Source organism: Neoarius graeffei, chromosome 25 (genome assembly GCF_027579695.1).
Source record: "Neoarius graeffei isolate fNeoGra1 chromosome 25, fNeoGra1.pri, whole genome shotgun sequence".
Classification (NCBI taxonomy): domain Eukaryota; kingdom Metazoa; phylum Chordata; class Actinopteri; order Siluriformes; family Ariidae; genus Neoarius; species Neoarius graeffei.
Window position 1 is genome coordinate 18422164 of NC_083593.1, and position 19368 is coordinate 18441531.

The 19368-nt window shown below is 39.8% G+C and overlaps 1 protein-coding gene across 1 annotated transcript in view; it reads right to left on the reverse strand.

The window, feature by feature from the left end:
* The window catches only part of postna (periostin, osteoblast specific factor a), a 105464-nt gene that overhangs the window by 38024 nt on the left and 48072 nt on the right, over window positions 1-19368 (reverse strand). Inside the window, exons 9-14 of the mRNA XM_060909187.1 lie at window positions 18162-18296; window positions 14165-14313; window positions 13635-13771; window positions 7967-8097; window positions 7722-7852; window positions 180-282 (exon numbers count right to left, since the gene is read on the reverse strand). Coding sequence (XP_060765170.1) covers window positions 180-282; window positions 7722-7852; window positions 7967-8097; window positions 13635-13771; window positions 14165-14313; window positions 18162-18296 — 786 coding nt within the window. The remainder of the gene's footprint in view (window positions 1-179; window positions 283-7721; window positions 7853-7966; window positions 8098-13634; window positions 13772-14164; window positions 14314-18161; window positions 18297-19368) is intronic.

Here is a 19368-nt window from a genome sequence, read left to right on the forward strand (position 1 = left end):
GTTTTTTTTAAAGCACTAATTTAGTAATAGTTATTTAAAAACAGTGACTTGGCTTATTTGTACTAGCATTGAGATGATTTTGATGGAGACTGGAAAGCACTTCTGAAAGTCATACTGGATAAGGGCATCTGCCAACTGCTTTAAATGTAAATATAAATGTAAATGCATGATTCACTGACCTGCAGGATAGAGCAAGTTCTTCACCACATGAATGACTCCATTGGAGGCCATGAGGTCATTATCGTTCACATTCACTGAGTTCACATTAATGGAGTTATTGACCTGAAAAGAGAGAAATGCATTCATTGTATTTAATATAATAATTATACACACAAACAGCTTCACAATATAAAGCTGATAATAAAGATATTCAGATGTTCAGATATCATCTCTGAAAAGAGGACATATCTAAGGAGAAAGGAATGAAGAGGTTCTTTCTGTAATATGTTCACATTCACTGAGTTAATTAAGTGATAACTCAATTAATGGAGTTATTGACCTGAAATTTTTGTCTGTCAATCTTTCAAGAGAATTAAGATGTAACAAGGTCAATGAACTAAGAAGGACATTGGAACAAGCATAAGATTTAGAACTCAGGCTTATGTTTATTATTTTAATTATAAGAAGTAGTCATGCATATTTTGTTATTCTTTACAGGACAAGTACTCAGATAAGACATACTGGGCCAGTGTGTCGAACCACATACCACATACCCTCACTTAATGTAATGGAATTTATAAGAAATAAAAAAGGCATTGTTCTTGTTTTTGGAGAGAAACTTGAGGACAGGAGGATATTCTGGCAGATGACACATAATGGGTATTTTAGTGATGATAGCTTACTGCCAGGAAGGCAGATAGTTATCAGTGTAGAAAGACCTAATATGCACACACAAGCTGAGGTAGGAAATAAGGTCCGCCTAGAGTTAAAACAATAATATTCAGTCTGCTGCAGAAACCTCATATTTCAACAGATAAACCTTTGCTAAGTGTTTCTAACAGTTAATCTGATTTATGAATTTTAACCACACATTTTATAAAGGGGACCTTTTTCCTCTTGAGGTCATCCTCAGCACATTGATGGGGATCTAACTCCCTAGCAGTTAGCATTAGTAGGGGGATTAAATTGCAGTCATTGGATCTGCAGTCTTGTATGTAGCCATTTTGGTCCTGTTTTCATTTGGTTGCATCTAAACATCTCACTATCTAAACATCTCACATTGATTAGAGTAACCTCCTGAGAACCAACCCATAGACTTGTGTCCTCTGTAGTTGACATTTGTTTTACGTGCACACCCTCTTACTCTTTCAAGCTATTCACTTGAATCCTGATGTCTTGTAAAGAGTACATCCTGGGCTTTCCAATGATATATCATGTGACTAGGAGGGTTGCTGGGAAATTCCTAGTAAGGGAATCACAACAAAAGAGAAATTGAGAGACACATTTTTTTCTTGGTTCCCAGGAGGATATACAGTGGGGCAAAAAAGTATTGTCAGCCACCAATTGTGCAAGTTCTCCCACTTAAAAAGATGAGAGAGGCCTGTAATTTTCATCATAGGTACACTTGAACTATGAGAGGCAGAATGGGGGGAAAGAATCCAGGAAATCACATTGTAGGATTTTTAATGAATTAATTGGTAAATTCCTCGGTAAAATAAGTATTTGGTCACCTACAAACAAGCAAGATTTCTGGCTCTCACAGACCTGTAACTTCTTCTTTAAGAGGCTCCTCTGTCCTCCACTCATTACCTGTATTAATGGCACCTGTTTGAACTCGTTATCAGTATAAAAGACACCTGTCCACAACCTCAAACAGTCACACTCCAAACTCCACTATGGCCAAGACCAAAGAGCTGTCAAAGGACACCAGAAACAAAATTGTAGACCTGCACCAGTCTGGGAAGACTGAATCTGCAATAGGTAAGCAGCTTGGTGTGAAGAAATCAACTGTGGGAGCAATTATTAGAAAATGGAAGACATACAAGACCAATGATAATCTCCCTCGATCTGGGGCTCCACACAAGATCTCACCCCGTGGGGTCAAAATGATCACAAGAACGGTGAGCAAAAATCCCAGAACCACACGGGGGACCTAGTGAATGACCTGCAGAGAGCTGGGACCAAAGTAACAAAGGCTACCATCAGTAACACACTACGCCGCCAGAGACTCAAATCCTGCAGTGCCAGACGTGTCCCCCTGCTTAAGCCAGTACATGTCCAGGCCCGTCTGAAGTTTGCTAGAGAGCATTTGGATGATCCAGAAGAGGATTGGGAGAATGTCATATGATCAGATGAAACCAAAATAGAACTTTTTGGTAAAAACTCAACTTGTCGTGTTTGGAGGAGAAAGAATGCTAAGTTGCATCCAAAGAACACCATACCTACTGTGAAGCATGGGGGTGGAAACATCATGCTTTGGGGCTGTTTTTCTGCAAAGGGACCAGGACGACTGATCTGTGTAAAGGAAAGAATGAATGGGGCCATGTATTGTGAGATTTTGAGTGAAAACCTCCTTCCATCAGCAAGGGCATTGAAGATGAAACGTGGCTGGGTCTTTCAGCATGACATTGATCCCAAACACACTGCCCGGGCAACGAAGGAGTGGCTTTGTAAGAAGCATTTCAAGGTCCTGGAGTGGCCTAGCCAGTCTCCAGATCTCAACCCCATAGAAAATCTTTGGAGGGAGTTGAAAATCCATGTTGCCCAGCGACAGCCCCAAAACATCACTGCTCTAGAGGAGATCTGCATGGAGGAATGGGCCAAAATACCAGCAACAGTGTGTAAAAACCTTGTGAAGACTTACAGAAAACGTTTGACCTCTGTCATTGCCAACAAAGGGTATATAACAAAGTATTGAGATGAACTTTTGTTATTGACCAAGTACTTATTTTCCACCATAATTTGCAAATAAATTCTTTAAAAATCAGACAATGTGATTTTCTGGATTTTTTTTTCTCATTTTGTCTCTCATAGTTGAGGTATACCTATGATGAAAATTACAGGCCTCTCTCATCTTTTTAAGTGGGAGAACTTGCACAATTGGTGACTGACTAAATACTTTTTTGCCCCACTGTAACTGGTTTTATCATTCAAACGCCCTCACTGTCATTCAGCACACTCATGATTTTTGTGTGCGTGCCTTTCAGTGACATCCGAGGGCTGATAAGGGGAGAGATTGCAGAGAGGAAGGAGCTGTCTTGACCAGAGCATGTTGATCAAAACTGCTGAAAAGCAATCACTGAGTTTATTGAAAAAGCTATTCTGTCACGAAAACCTGTCTGTGCTTCAGTGTTCCACTATACTCATGGACTATCACACTGGTGCTGAAATTCAGGAACACTGAAGGGAACACTGAATTAACCACAAAACAATCATCCATCCATTATCTGTAGCCGCTTATCCTGTACAGGCAAGCTAGAGCCTATCCCAGATGACTATAGGCAAGAGGCGGGGTACACCCTGGACAAGTTGCCAGATCATCGCAGGGCTGACACAGAGACAAACAACCATTCACGCTCACAGTCAATGTAGAGCCACCAGTTAGCCTAACCTGCATGTCTTTGGACTGTGGAGGAAACCGGGGCACCCGGAGGAAACCCACATAGACACGGGGAGAACATGCAAACTCCACACAGAAAGGCCCTTGTCGGCCGCTGGGCTTGAACCCAGGACTCTCTTGCTGTGAGGCGACACTACTGACCGCTACACCACCATGCCACCCAAAACAATCACAGAATAGAAAATATATGTTGTCTGTGAAGGTTTCAGGGGATTAGACTGTGGCCTGAAATAAAACTACCGAAATTGGCATTGGGGATTTTATTAGTCTTGAAAAATTAAATATGTTATAATTAATGCATTTCAGCAACTATGTGTGAATGGTACTACTAGATAAATGTATATTACTGATTTATTTTCAGTTATGACGGCATGGTGGTGTAGTGGTTAGTGCTGTCGCCTCACAGCAAGAAGGTCCGGGTTCGAGCCCCGTGGCTGGCGAGGGCCTTTCTGTGCGGAGTTTGCATGTTGTCTGCGTGGGTTTCCTCCAGGTGCTCCGGTTTCCCCCACAGTCCAAAGACATGCAGGTTAGGTTAACTGGTGACTCTAAATTGACCGTAGGTGTGAATGTGAGTGTGAATGGTTGTCTGTGTCTATGTGTCGGCCCTGTGATGACCTGGCGACTTGTCCAGGGTGTACCCCACCTTTTGCCCGTAGTCAGCTGGGATAGGCTCCAGCTTGCCTGTGACCCTGTAGAACAGGATAAAGTGGCTAGAGATAATGAGATGAGATGAGATGAGATTTTCAGTTATAGTCTTTAATAATAACCACATTTTGCACCAAATTCTGTGACTGAGATATTTATCAGGATGTGCAATCACCAGGACCATTTTTGCATCATACCAAGTAGACATTTAGCAGATGATCTTATCCAGAGCTACATACAGCAAGTTCAACAATTTTTACCTCATCTGCATGTCTTTGAAATGAGAAGAAACCCACACAGACATAGGGAGAACATACAAACTCCACACAGAACAGACCCCGTCAGCCGTGAGGTTTGAACCTAGAACCTTCTTGCTGTGAGATGCCAGTGCACCACTGTATAAACAAATACTGACATTTTTTTGTGTGTTTTTACAGAAAATGTTACTGTTCCTTGATCCCCAGCCAGTAACCACATCACATCACTCATGCTAGCATGTAATCCCCAGGAATGTTTTCCTTGCCACTGTCGCCTCAGGTTTGCTCATTAGGGGTAAATTTATAAATTCATATATTTATATGTATAAATGTATATATTTTTGTAAAGCTGCTTTCCAACAATGACTATTGAATTGAATTGAATTTTATACAGCAGTTAGTTCTGGTCCACTAATTTGATTAGTCAAGTGGTGTTGATATTTTGTGATAACAACACTGGGACATCGGCTCAGCCTGTGGCTTTGTGCCTGTGAGCAAATCAGATCTGTGCTGATGTTCAGTACAACAGCACTCCCTCTTGTGTGATATTGCTTGAATACAACCCCGATTCCAAAAAAGTTGGGACAAAGTACAAATTGTAAATAAAAACAGAATGCAATGATGTGGAAGTTTCAAAATTCCATATTTTATTCAGAATAGAACATAGATGACATATCAAATGTTTAAACTGAGAAAATGTATCATTTAAAGAGAAAAATTAGGTGATTTTAAATTTCATGACATCAACACATCTCAAAAAAGTTGGGACAAGGCCATGTTTATCACTGTGAGACATCCCCTTTTCTCTTTACAACAGTCGGTAAACGTCTGGGGACTGAGGAGACAAGCTGCTCAAGTTTAGGGATAGGAATGTTAACCCATTCTTGTCTAATGTAGGATTCTAGTTGCTCAACTGTCTTAGGTCTTTTTTGTCGTATCTTCCGTTTTATGATGCGCCAAATGTTTTCTATGGGTGAAAGATCTGGACTGCAGGCTGGCCAGTTCAGTACCCGGACCCTTCTTCTACACAGCCATGATGCTGTAATTGATGCAGTTTGTGGTTTGGCATTGTCATGTTGGAAAATGCAAGGTCTTCCCTGAAAGAGACGTCATCTGGATGGGAGCATATGTTGCTCTAGAACCTGGATATACCTTTCAGGATTGATGGTGTCTTTCCAGATGTGTTAGCTGCCCATGCCACACACACTGATGCAACCCCATGCCATCAGAGATGCAGGCTTCTGAACCGAGCGCTGATAACAACTTGGGCCATCCTTCTCCTCTTTAGTCCAAATGACATGGCGTCCCTGATTTCCATAAAGAACTTCAAATTTTGATTCGACTGACCACAGAACAGTTTTCCACTTTGCCACAGTCCATTTTAAATGAGCCTTGGCCCAGAGAAGACGTCTGCGCTTCTGGATCACATTTAGATTCGGCTTCTTCTTTGAACTATAGAGTTTTAGCTGGCAACGGCGGATGGCACGGTGAATTGTGTTCACAGATAATGTTCTCTGGAAATATTCCTGAGCCCATTTTGTGATTTCCAACACAGAAGCATGCCTGTATGTGATGCAGTGCCGTCTAAGGGCCCGAAGATCACGGGCACCCAGTATGGTTTTCCGGCCTTGACCCTTGCGCACAGAGATTCTTCCAGATTCTCTGAATCTTTTGATGATATTATGCACTGTAGATGATGATATGTTCAAACTCTTTGCAATTTTACACTGTCAAACTCCTTTCTGATATTGCTCCACTATTTGTCGGCGCAGAATTAGGGGGATTGGTGATCCTCTTCCCATCTTTCCTTCTGAGAGCCGCTGCCACTCCAAGATGCTCTTTTTATACCCAGTCATGTTAATGACCTATTGCCAATTGACCTAATGAGTTGCAATTTGGTCCTCCAGCTGTTCCTTTTTTGTACGTTTAATTTTTCCAGCCTCTTATTGCCCCTGTCCCAACTTTTTTGAGATGTGTTGCTGTCATGAAATTTCAAATGAGCCAATATTTGGCATGAAATTTCAAAATGTCTCACTTTTGACATTTGATATGTTGTCTTGGTTCTATTGTGAATACAATATCAGTTTTTGAGATTTGTAAATTGTTGCATTCCGTTTTTATTTACAATTTGTACTTTGTCCCAACTTTTTTGGAATTGGGGTTGTAGATCTCCAGACTTCTGCTTACACATACCTGTTCACATCATGCTACTTGCAACCCTGTTACCCATTTAAGGATAGCAAAATTGTACAAATATACTGTATATTTTCAAAATAATCTTCTCTTTTTTATATAATCATATAAATACACATCTCATCTCATTATCTCTAGCCGCTTTATCCTGTTCTACAAGGTCGCAGGCAAGCTGGAGCCTCTCTCAGCTGACTACGGGTGAAAGGCGGAGTACACCCTGGACAAGTCGCCAGGTCATCACAGGGCTGACACATAGACACAGACAACCATTCACACTCACATTCACACCTACGGTCAATTTAGAGTCACCAGTTAACCTAACCTGCATGTCTTTGGACTGTGGGGGAAACCGGAGCACCCGGAGGAAACCCACGCAGACATGGGGAGAACATACAAACTCCGCACAGAAAGGCCCTCGCTGGCCACGGGGCTCGAACCTGGACCTTCTTGCTGTGAGGAAACAGCGCTAACCACTACACCACCGTGCCGCCCATCATATAAATACTATCAATAAAATATTAATTATAAATGTGATATTAACTACTGTTCATGTGTTGGACACCTGTAGTTTCATTCGGCCAGCTGCAGTTTAAATGTGACCCCCTTCTCCCCTTTTATAGCTAAAATGTTCTTAAAACATTACGAAAAGGATCATATGCATCAATTGTAATAACCATAAGAGGACAAAATAGAACCATACGTTAAAGCAGTAAAAATCAACTAAAATTGAACTGGCATAATGTATAGTCAGGATTTGATGGCATATGTTTCTTGTTTAAAAAATTATCATTTTGCTTGGGAAAAAGCTGATAAATATGACTCATAATTATATGTTAGATGACAGCTTAGATGTAGGAATCTTCTGAAAGTTAATCATGTTTTTTTTTAAACTCTGTTCAAGCTGGAATAAGTTAACTGTTGCACAAATCCTATATAAAAAAGTATGGCAGCAGCTAGCAAATACATAGCCTGATGACCATTCAGTGGTTTGTATGAGATAAATGAATGTGTTGTGTATGAGATGGGTATATGTTTTGTGAAGCAAACCCAAATATGAGTTCACGTACAGAAAGCACTTGCAGGTTGTTGCCCTGAATGGTCCTGAGCAGGTTGGTCACTCCACCTTCCAGTCCTCCATTAATGAAGGTGCCATTGCTGAAATGATAGAGCAGGATTGTCCTCAAAATGTTCAAGTCACCTAAACAGAAGTATGGGAAAAATATTCATTATTTAGGTTGAAAAAAATCTAGCTTTCCTGTGATTGTTAGTGCAACAATTTCAACATCTGTGTATGAAGAAGAAACAGTTTTACTGGTGAGAAGTTTCATGTCATCCTCTGACATCTCCTTGAAGGCTTCATCAGTAGGGGCAAACATTGTGTATGATCCCTCTTGCTTTAGCATCTCAGTCAGTTCTGCTTTCTCCATCAACTTCAGGAATATTCTATGACATTCCAGGTAAACATTTCTTTAATGAGTTTTATGTATTTGAGAATTTTGGAGAAAGAAAACAAAAAGACAAAAACTATGGAATCAATTTGCTCATAAATGGATGCAATACAGTCCCACTTTCTATTAAATATGTACTCATACTAGGCTATCTGTACCACACCCGAGCATGTTTGACCCCCGAAGTCCGGTTCGTTTGACTAGTGTTACTAGTGCACTTGGACCACTTGGAAGAGGTGTGCTCAGGCACGGTTCAGTTGGGCTTGTGCACAATGAGGTCGCTAACCGCACAGAACTCGAATGCTATAGTGGACACTTTTCAATTCACTGGAGAATATTTGGGTTAATAATGGGTCTGGTTCTCACCTTATTGATGAACATGAACTGTTGTCAGTGAGTAAGGTGTATCGCAATGACGTAAGCACGCTTGGGATCAGAGCATAAAACACAGTGTGAGTGCAGGTCAACGGGGGAGTGGAGAGGAGGGACAATTGCTCTTGGAAGCAGTACAAGGCAATCAGTCCTACTGTGAGTATTCCCTAAGTGTCTACAATAACAGTGTGGTTGCACATACAGTAGAGGCAAATATAATGATACTCTTCCACCAGATGGTGGAATCAGGATATATAGATAGTGCAAACAACCAAATGGTCAAACACAGTCACACAGATGCCCAGATTAATATCTCTGACTGGAAATGGTTCTCTACCTGCACAAAAATCTTCACAGTAGGCTAGTGTGGTCCCCTGCAAAAGTTTTTCCTCTTTTTAAAGTCTGTTTCATGGCAGAGTTAAGAGAAGAGAATTTTAAATAAACAACAATTTAATATTTCAAAGTCATTTATTTAAAATTCATTATTTATTTTCCCAAATTAACATATTGTCATGGCTATATAGCTTGAGCTTACATTTCTTTCACATTATCCATTTTGCTGCAGGCAAATCTCAAATGGCTTATAAGGTTAAAGGAATGGTACACTTGGTTTGGTGTTTGGAAGCATGTCCTGCCCTTAAAACAGTGAAAATATTTGTGGGCAAGATTACATGTGTTACTTCTCTCCAAACCCTGCACCAACCTCCGAAAAACAACATGGGGTAGTTGTGGTAAAGCTACAATGCACTAGACTAGGATACAGATAGTCCTGAGCTCAAATTTCTTGCAAAAACATGGTAAGCCAGCCACACTGTTTGGTAGAGATTACAGTGATGCTTGAAAGTTTGTGAATCCTTTAAAATTTTCTATATTTCTGCATAAATATGACCTAAAATATCATCAGATTTTCACACAAGTCCTAAAAATGGATAAAGAGAACCCAGTTAAACAAACGAAACAAAATATTATACTTGGTCATTTATTTATTGAGGAAAATGATCCAATATTACATATCTGTGAGTGGCAAAAGTATGTGAACCTTTGCTTTTAGTATCTGGTGTGACCCCCTTGTGCAGCAATAACTGCAACTAAACGTTTCCGGTAACTGTGGATCAGTCCTGCACACCGGCTTGAAGGAATTTTAGCCCATTCCTCTACAGAACAGCTTCAACTCTGGGATGTTGGTGGGTTTCCTCACATGAATTGCTCGCTTCAGGTCCTTCCACAACATTTCGATTGGATTAAGGTCAGGACTTTGACTTGGCCATTCCAAAACATTAACTTTATTCTTCTTTAACTATTTTTTGGTAGAATGACTTGTGTGCTGAGGGTCATTGTCTTGCTGCATGACCCACCTTTTCTTGAGATTCAGTTTATGGACAGATGTCCTGACATTTTCCTTTAGAATTCGCTGGTATAATTCAGAATTCATTGTTCCATCACTGTTGGCAAGCCGTCCTGGCGCAGATGCAGCAAAACAGGACCAAACCATGATACTACCACCACCATGTTTCACAGATGGGATAAGGTTCTTATGCTGGAATGCAGTGTTTTCCTTTCTCCAAACATAATGCTTCTCATTTCAACCAAAAATTTCTATTTTGGTCTCGTCCATCCACAAAACATTTTTCCAATAGCCTTCTGCCTTGTCCACGTAATCTTTAGCAAACTGCAGACAAGCAGCAATGCTCTTTTTGGAGAGCAGTGGCTTTCTCCTTGCAACCCTGCGATGCACACCATTGTTGTTCAGTGTTCTCCTGATGGTGGACTAATGAACATTAACATTAGCCAATGTGAGAGAGGCCTTCAGTTGCTTAGAAGTTACCCTAGGGTCCTTTGTGACCTCGCTGACTATTACATGCCTTGCTCTTGGCGTGATCTTTGTTGGTCGACCACTCCTGGGGAGGGTAACAATGGTCTTGAATTTCCTCCGTTTGTACACAATCTGTCTGACTGCGGATTGGTGGAGTCCAAACTCTTTAGAGATGATTTTGACTTTGATAGAGCCCTGTACTTTAAATAAAACAGGGTGCCCACTCACACCTGATTGTCATCCCATTGATTGAAAACACCTGACTCTAATTTCACCTTCAAATTAACTGCTAATCCTAGAGGTTCACGTACTTTTGCCACTCACAGACATGCAATTTGGGATCATTTTCCTCATTAAATAAATGACCAAGTATAATATTTTTTGTCTCATTTGTTTAATTGGGTTCTCTTTATCTACTTTTAGGACTTGTGTGAAAATCTGATGATATTTTAGGTCATATTTATGCAGAAATATAGAACATTCTAAAGGGCTCACAAACTTTCAAGCACCACTGTAGGTGCTATTAGGTAATTGCCAAGGCTGTTATGCACCTTTACATGTATATTACAGTAGTCTTACTTATATTTTATTAGTTTTACATATGTTTTGTACAGTTGTGGTCAGAAGTTTACATACAGTAACATGAATGTCATCTTGGATATGAATGTCATGATAATATTGGGACTTTCAGTAATTGCTTTGAACTGTTCTTTTTCTGTGGCAGAAAGTACAGTATGCATCTTTAATAAAAACAACACTCGAATTTGGTGCATAAGTTTTAATTTTCTTCGGGTTTTATGAAATCAACACAGGGTCAAAATTATACATGCAGGGTCAAAAACTGACATACATTCCCTTAGATTATTAATTCAGAGGTGCTGAAACAGAGGTGCTGAACCAGTTCTGTTCATAACTTTTATGGACAGAATTTCTAGGCACAGCCAAGGGGCGGAGGGTGTCTGGTTTGGTGGCATCAGGATCACATCTCTGCTTTTTGCGGATGATGTGGTCCTGTTGGCTTCATCAATCTGTGACTTACAGCATGCGCTGGGACGGTTTGCAGCCGAGTGTGAAGGGGCTGGGATAAGGATCAGCACCTCCAAGTCCATGGCCATGGCGCTAAGCCGGAAACAGGTAGAGTGCCTACTCCAGGTCAGGGGGGAGTTGCTACCTGAAGTGGAGGAGATTAAGTATCTTGGGTTTTTGTTCACAAGTGAGGGTAAGGGGGAGCGGGAGTTGGACAGAAGGATCGGGGCAGTATCAGCAGTGATGCGGACGCTAAACCGGTTTGTTGTGGTAAAGAGAGAGTTGAGCCAAAAGGCAAAGCTCTTAATTTACTGGTCCATCTATGTTCCCACTCTCACCTATAGTCATGAGTTATGGGTAGTGACCGAAAGAATGAGATTGCAGATACAATCAGTAGAAATGAGTTTTCTCCGCAGGGTGGCTGGGCTCTACTTTAGAGACAGGGTAAGAAGCTTGGTCATTTGGAAGAGACTCGGAGTAGAACCACTGCTCCTCCACATCGAAAGGAGTCAGTTGAGGTGGTTTGGGCACCTTGTTAGGATGCCCCCTGGACGCCTCCCAAGGGAGGTTTTCTGGGCATGTCCCACCAGGAGGAGACCCTGGGGAAGACCCAGGACACACTGGAGAGATTACATATCTTGGCTGGCCTGGGAACGCCTCAGTATTCCCCTGGAAGAGCTGGTGGAGGTGGCCAGGGAGAGGGAAGTCTGGGCTGCTCTGCTTAGGCTGCTACCCCCGCAACCCAGATCCGGATAAGCAGTAGAAGATGGATGGATGGAGGTGCTGAAACTTCCAAAATGTCTCTCATCTTGCCAAGGCCAAGGTCTCTTAATTTCCTGTTAGTGATCATGATTGACTACATTTGGTAGCTTCTCTGTGCCTTCACAAAAAGGGTTTGTTTACAGCACTCATTGGATTGACCAACACACAGTAAAATGGGAAAGTCCAAAGAGCTCGGTGCAGATCTGAGAAAGAGGATCTCAGATACACACAACTCTGGAATGTCTCTTGGAGCCATTTCTTAACAACTGCAAATTCCAAGATCAGTTCAAACAATTTTATGCAAGTTATTGTGAGGTGTAGTCACTTTGCCAAGCCACTTTGGTTTAAGAACACCCAAGCTGTCATCCTCAGCTGAAAGGAAATTGGTTTGGATGGTCAGGAACAACCTGGGAATCACCATGGCACAGCCCTGCTATGAATTGGAAGCTGATGGATCACTGTCTACAGTTCAGATCACCATGGATTAAGAGGCTGCTATCCAAGAAATAACCCCCTGCTCCAAAATTGACACCTTCAAGCTTAACTAAATTTTGAAGCTGACCACACGGACAAAGAAAAAGCTTTCTGGAAGATAGCTGTATAGTCACATGAGACAAAGATTAAGTTGTTTGGCCACAATGACCACCATGTACAGAGGGACACTGTACCAGTTGCTGGTGGTGGTGGTAGCAGCATCATGCTCTGAAGCTGTTTTACTGCCAGTGGAACTGGTTCATTGCACAAAGTGGATGAAATAATGAAGAAGGACGACTACCTCAGAATTCTTCGGCATAAACCATCAGAAACTTGAACACGATTTAGGAGTTACTACAGGACAATGAACCCAAACACGCATCAGAGCTGGTTGTGGAGGATAAAGCAGGCTAACATTAAGCTTAAAACAAGTCCTGACTTCAACCCTGTTGACAATATATGGACCGTGCTTATAAGTCGAGTCCATGCCAAGAAAAAATACAAATTTAATTGAACTCTACCAATACTACCATGAAGAGTTGTTAAATATCCAACCAGAATTCTGCCAGAAGCTTGTTCATGGTAAATACAAATATTTGGTCAAGGTGAATCTTGCGAAAAGACATTTTACCCAAATATTAGGTGTGCTGTATGTATATTTTTGACCATGTATGTATAATTTTGATCCTGTGTTGATTTTCAGAAAACCCAAAGAAAATTAAAACTTGTGCACCAAATTCTAGTGTTTTTTTTTTAAAGATGTATGCTGTACATTCTGCCACAGAAAAAGAACAGTTCAAAGAAATTACGGAAAGCCCAAACATTGCCATGACATTCATATCCATGATAACATTCATGTCACTGTATGTAAACTTCTGACCACAACTGTAAATACATATGCATCAATTTCAGGTTTAGCCTGCAGTGTTTTCCGACTATTACTAGAACTGACTTTATCTGTTTTTTTCCTTTAGTTTTTTTTTTGCAATTTCTCATTCAGCACACAACTCACGATGCCACTTTTTTAGTAATTTTGTATTGGTGATACTTCTGGGAATAAATAATGGTAATTGGTGTAAACTCACGTGAAACGGCCATCAGCCCTCAGCAACTCAAACATGGTCTTCTCTGGCACTCGGATTAATGATCGCATTAAATGAAGAGCACCATTGCTTCCCTGTTTACTGCCTCGGATCATGCAGGCATTCTCAATACACACAGCCTAGCACACAGAAAAATAAAGCATCAATCATACATGCTCTGGGAATAGGTAATGAAGTGACAGCTCAAGTTAAACAGCTGATAACATGCTGGCAGGCATAACAGATCATTTTCAGCAAGGTGGGGAAAATAGTAAGAGGAAGAGAAAGGACGGAAGGAAGGATGGACCAAAGGCAGTTCTCTCTGACAGATTTATGAAGGAATTAGAGCTAAATTAAACTGCACAAATTTAGGATTTAAAAGAATCAGGGTTTTTTTTTTGTCTCTGCCAACCAGCATCCTTCCCTCTTTGTCACTGCCAACCTTTCTTTATTCTTTGTAATGGCCTACAGATGCTACCTGCTTCTTTTTTTCTTTCTCAGTCTTTAACACATATTTACTTAGAGACACCAACCGTGCGGTAAACAAAGACTCTTAGCAGCTTCCCTCCGAGAGTCTCCAGCAGCTGACCATTGTACAGGTCATTCACGGTGATCCTGAGCTTCAGGATGTGGTTTTCAAGAATGATCTTGAGCAGATGCCTGTCCAAAGCCATTATTTCATCTAAAACAAATACAGATCATCCAAACATTGCATTGACTGTCAGTACTCATTATTAGTTGTTATATGCAGGTGGTGTCCAAAAGGTCCAAGGCCACTACTAGACTGTTCTTATCTCATAATGAGGATCGAATTGAATTTTGTAACATTTTATTTCTCAGTCAAATAATTAATATGCAATAGCCAACTGTTCTTCTTTAAAACAAGCAAAAACAGTGCATTGTGGGAGATTTAAGGGGAGACCTAAATTTTAAAAAACCAAAGGTTCGAACAAATATGAAAAACGTGCGTATCGAGCTATGGGGTGACTTTATGGAACAGACTGGAGACAGAAATAAAACAAAGTGCAAATATAAATCTGTTTAAAAAAAGGTACAAAAAATATTTTTAAACAAGTATATAGAAGAGGAAGTATGTCAACGGAGGATGATTAGGGATAAATAGAATAGGGTTGATTGTTATATTAGAGCTAACTTAGTATATGGTATATATGGTATATATTTATTTATGGGGATAGTTCATATATTCATATTTACAGGGATAGGTATGTAGTAGATATTTATTTTTGTAATTATATATTTATATAGGGTGGCACGGTGGTGTAGTGGTTAGCGCTGTCGCCTCACAGCAAGAAGGTCCGGGTTCGAGCCCCGTGGCCGGCGAGGGCCTTTCTGTGCAGAGTTTGCATGTTCTCCCCGTGTCCGCGTGGGTTTCCTCCGGGTGCTCCGGTTTCCCCCACAGTCCAAAGACATGCAGGTTAGGTTAACTGGTGACTCTAAATTGACCGTAGGTGTGAATGTGAGTGTGAATGGTTGTCTGTGTCTATGTGTCAGCCCTGTGATGACCTGGTGACTTGTCCAGGGTGTACCCCGCCTTTCGCCCGTAGTCAGCTGGGATAGGCTCCAGCTTGCCTGCGACCCTGTAGAACAGGATAAAGCGGCTAGAGATAATGAGATGAGATGAGATTTATGAAGTGTATATATGGTATATAGTATATATATATATATATATATATATATATATATATTTTTTTTTTTGTAATTATATATTTATATAGATATTTGTGAAGTGTATATATGGAATGTAGTATATATTTATTTTTGTAATTAAATATTTATATAGATATTTATGAAGTGTATATATATATGGTATGTAGTATATATTTATTTTTGTAATTATATATTTATATAGATATTCATGAAGTGTATATATGGTATATATTTTTATAGGTGTATTAATGAAGTTTGGATTTCGGGGTAGTTAAAAAGGGGTAGGAAATTTAAAAAGTATTGTACTTCTTCCCACTCCTTTTTCGAACATTGTGCGGGTATTGTAATGTCTTAGCTCTTTATGTATTTTATTTATTAATTTTTTGTCACTTTCTCGTTTTCTTTCTTTTGTATGTACAAATAGTTACATACATTTTTTATACATGTTCGAAATAAAATAAATAAATTCATTCATTCATTCAAAAAAAAGATTCAACTATAATTACCTGCCAAGTTTACTGTGATTTCCCTGTGTGTAAAAATAGAAATACAATAAACTACTGTACTTATTCAATACTTTTTGTATATCCCAATTCCAAAACAGTTGGGATGCTGTATAAACCATAAATAAAAAGAGAATACAATAATTTGCAAACCATGGAAACCTTATATTTCATTGAAAATAGTACAAAGACAACATATCAGATGCTGAAAAAGAGAAATTTTATTGTTTTTTGAAAAATATATGCTTATTCTGAAGTTGATGCTAGCAACATGTTTCAAAAAAGTTGGGACAGGGGCATGTTTACCACTGTGTTGCATCATGTCTAATTTTAACAACACTAAGAACCGAGAAGACCAATTGCAGTAGTTCTGAAAGTGAAATGTTGTCCCATACAATTTCATTTAAACGATAGTGCGGGGTCTCCTTTGTCATATTTTGCACTTCATAATGCCCCGAATGTTTTCAATGGGAGACAGGTCTGGACAGGCAGGCCAGTTTAACACCCCGATAGTTTAAGGTGCAGAGAGCGGTTTGGCATTGTCTTGCTGAAATAAGCAAGGCCTTCCCTCAAAATGATGATGTCTGGATGGCAGTATGTTGCACCAAAACCTGTAGACATCATTCAGCATTACTGGTGCCTTCCCAGGTGTACTAATGTACCCCCAGCCCATACCATCAGATATGCTGGCTTTTGAACTGTGTGCTGATAACAAGCCGGATGGTTTCTTTCCTCTTTTGCCTGGAGGACCTGTATGATTTCCAAACAGAATTTCAAATTTTGATTTCTCAGACCATAGGACAGTTTTCCACTTCGCCTCAATCCAGCTGAGCTCAAACCCAGAGAAGGCGGTGGTGTTTCTGGATATTGTTTATATATGGTTTTAACTTGTGTTCATTGATGCAGTGACGAACTATGCTCACAGACAGTGGTTTATGGAAGAATTCCTGAATCCATGCAATGATTTACACTACAGAATAATGCCTGTTTTTAATACAGTGTCGTTTGAGGGCCCAAAGGTCATGGGCATCCAGTTTTGGTTTTTGGCCTTGTCCCTTCCGTACAGAGATTTCTCCAGATTCTTTTAATTATATTATGTACCATAGATGAGGTGATTTCCAAATGCTTTGTAATTTTATATTGAGGAACGTTATTCTTAAATTGTTGCACTATTTACCTACACAGTCTTTCACAAAGTGGTGAACCCCTCCCATCTTTCCTTCTGAGAGACTCAGCCTCTCTGGGATGCTCTTTTTATACCCAATCATGTTACTGACCTGTTGCCAATTAACCTAATTAGGTTTTTTTTTTAAACATTACACTTTTCCAGTCTTTTGTTGCCCTTGTCCCAACTTTTTAAAAACATGTTGCTAGAACTAACTTCAAAATGAGCATATATATTTTTCAAAAAACAATCAGATTTCTCACTTTCAATATTTGATGTGTTGTCTTTGTACCATTTTCAATGAAATATAAGGTTTCCATGAGTTGCCAATCATTGCATTCTGTTTTTATTTACAGTTTACACAGCATCCCAAGCAAGCAATCAGGAAAGCTTAAATACATAGATGGTATATATCTGGAATTGTACTGGAGCAAAAAACAATATGGTCCTAAATCTCTCATGGTTATGTAATTAGGTTGAGCTCTGGTGACTGTGAAAGCCATAGCATATAATTTATATCATTTTTATACTCAAAGTGTCAAAATGTGGATGAAAGCATTATCATCCTGGATAAAACGACTCCCATTAGGAGAAAAAATGTTTCATCATAGCAGAAGGATGATATGTCAGAATAACTTTGTATTGATCTGCAGTGATGCTGCCCTCTAAGGAGAGAAGTGGGCACAAACCATGCCAGCTAAATATCCCCACACGAGAAATACTGCTGTTTTCTTTTATTTGTCAACTGTCTGTATCTTAAAACCCAACCATCATAAATAAATAGTAAATTACTGAAGAAATCATTGACAGCAAAGTTACTTGCTATTATTTGTGTGTGTTAGGAGCGTTTACAGGGTACTATATAAATACAATTTCATCACAGCAACTTTAGAAAATGAAGCATTTTGTGTGCAAAGAATGTAAAAAATTTTAATTATTTCTCAAATCAGCTAATAAAACTGGCCTAATATCACTTATACAAGTTTTCAATGAATTCTTAATATATATATATATATATATATATATATATATATATATATATATATATATATATATATATATATATATCAATACTTAAAGGTCTGTTTGGTAATGGATGTTTAAACCTGTCTGATTTTGACATTATCTCAAAAAGCATGTTGTTTTCTCTGTGTCTTTATTTAGTGGCCTGTTGCTGTGGTGTAGTGAACTCACTGGTGAAGACACTATTGAGAGGGGCGAGGAGTGTGTACTCCGTCTCAGGCTTCATGGCTGCAGACAGGCCCATCTCAGACACCATGTCCCCGAACGTTCTCTGAGAATCACCTACCAGTTCCATCACCTGCTTAGCTTTAGTGAGAGAGAGAGAGAGAGAGAGAGAGAGAGAGAGAGAGAGAGAGAGAGAGAGAAAAAAAAATGTCCAGGCAACACCACTTCATCAGCAGTATTTCATCAAACTATGTGAGTAATATATGACATCATGAATTAAAGGTCATTGTTTCCTTTAAAAAGGTTTGAACATGCTGCATTATATTTACATTATTGCACAGGGATTATGTTGAGGTTCACCTGCTGAAAAGGACCAGTATTTGATCTGAAACAAAAATATGGCCTCCATGTCCAGTGGTGGCTAGTGGGGGGTATCGTAGTGAGTAATATATATGGCTAACATATAACAGAAAAGTTTCTATATAAATTTTGCCATTTGAATCTGAACTGCATTTCATCTGAATAACAAACATGGTATACAGAAAAGTTGTCACCCCTTTGTTCAAACCAAAAAACATGAAATTTAAATTTGTACTTTGATTATACAATGTGTGCTCAGTATACCAACTTTCAGTTTTTCCTCCAAACATATTTAGCAGAAAAATAATGACAGAGTAAATAATCCACTTCATTCATGTTCATTACACCTACGATTGAGTCCGTAACATGCCTATTGGTGTGTGTTATGAATGAATGAATGAACCCTTTATTGTCACTAGTCACAAGTACCAGCGAAATTGGCCATCAACCCATCCGTACATATACACATACATACAATTAACAGAGAGGGAGTAGACAGGACAGGAAGACAGGGATGGAAAGAAAATTACAGAGTGACATGAGGAGAGGGGAGGAGAAAAAGCAACCCCCACACTATGCTCCTGTGGGTAGTACAGTGTGGGAACATTAAAAAACACCTCAGCACATAAGCACAAAATAAGTACACTTTACAACATGAAAACTTGGGACTTGAGGGGGGTGGGGTGGGGCAATCAGGTGACGGGGGTCGGGGGGGGAGGTAACCCAGCGCAAGCAAGCAGCCGTCTGTTCCTGCAGCCATGACGGCGCTGGTCGAGCACCCGCTTGTCACACTGGGGGTAAAAGCGGCGACCGTGGGAAGTGGGGGAAGGAATGCAAGAGCGTCTCACTGCAG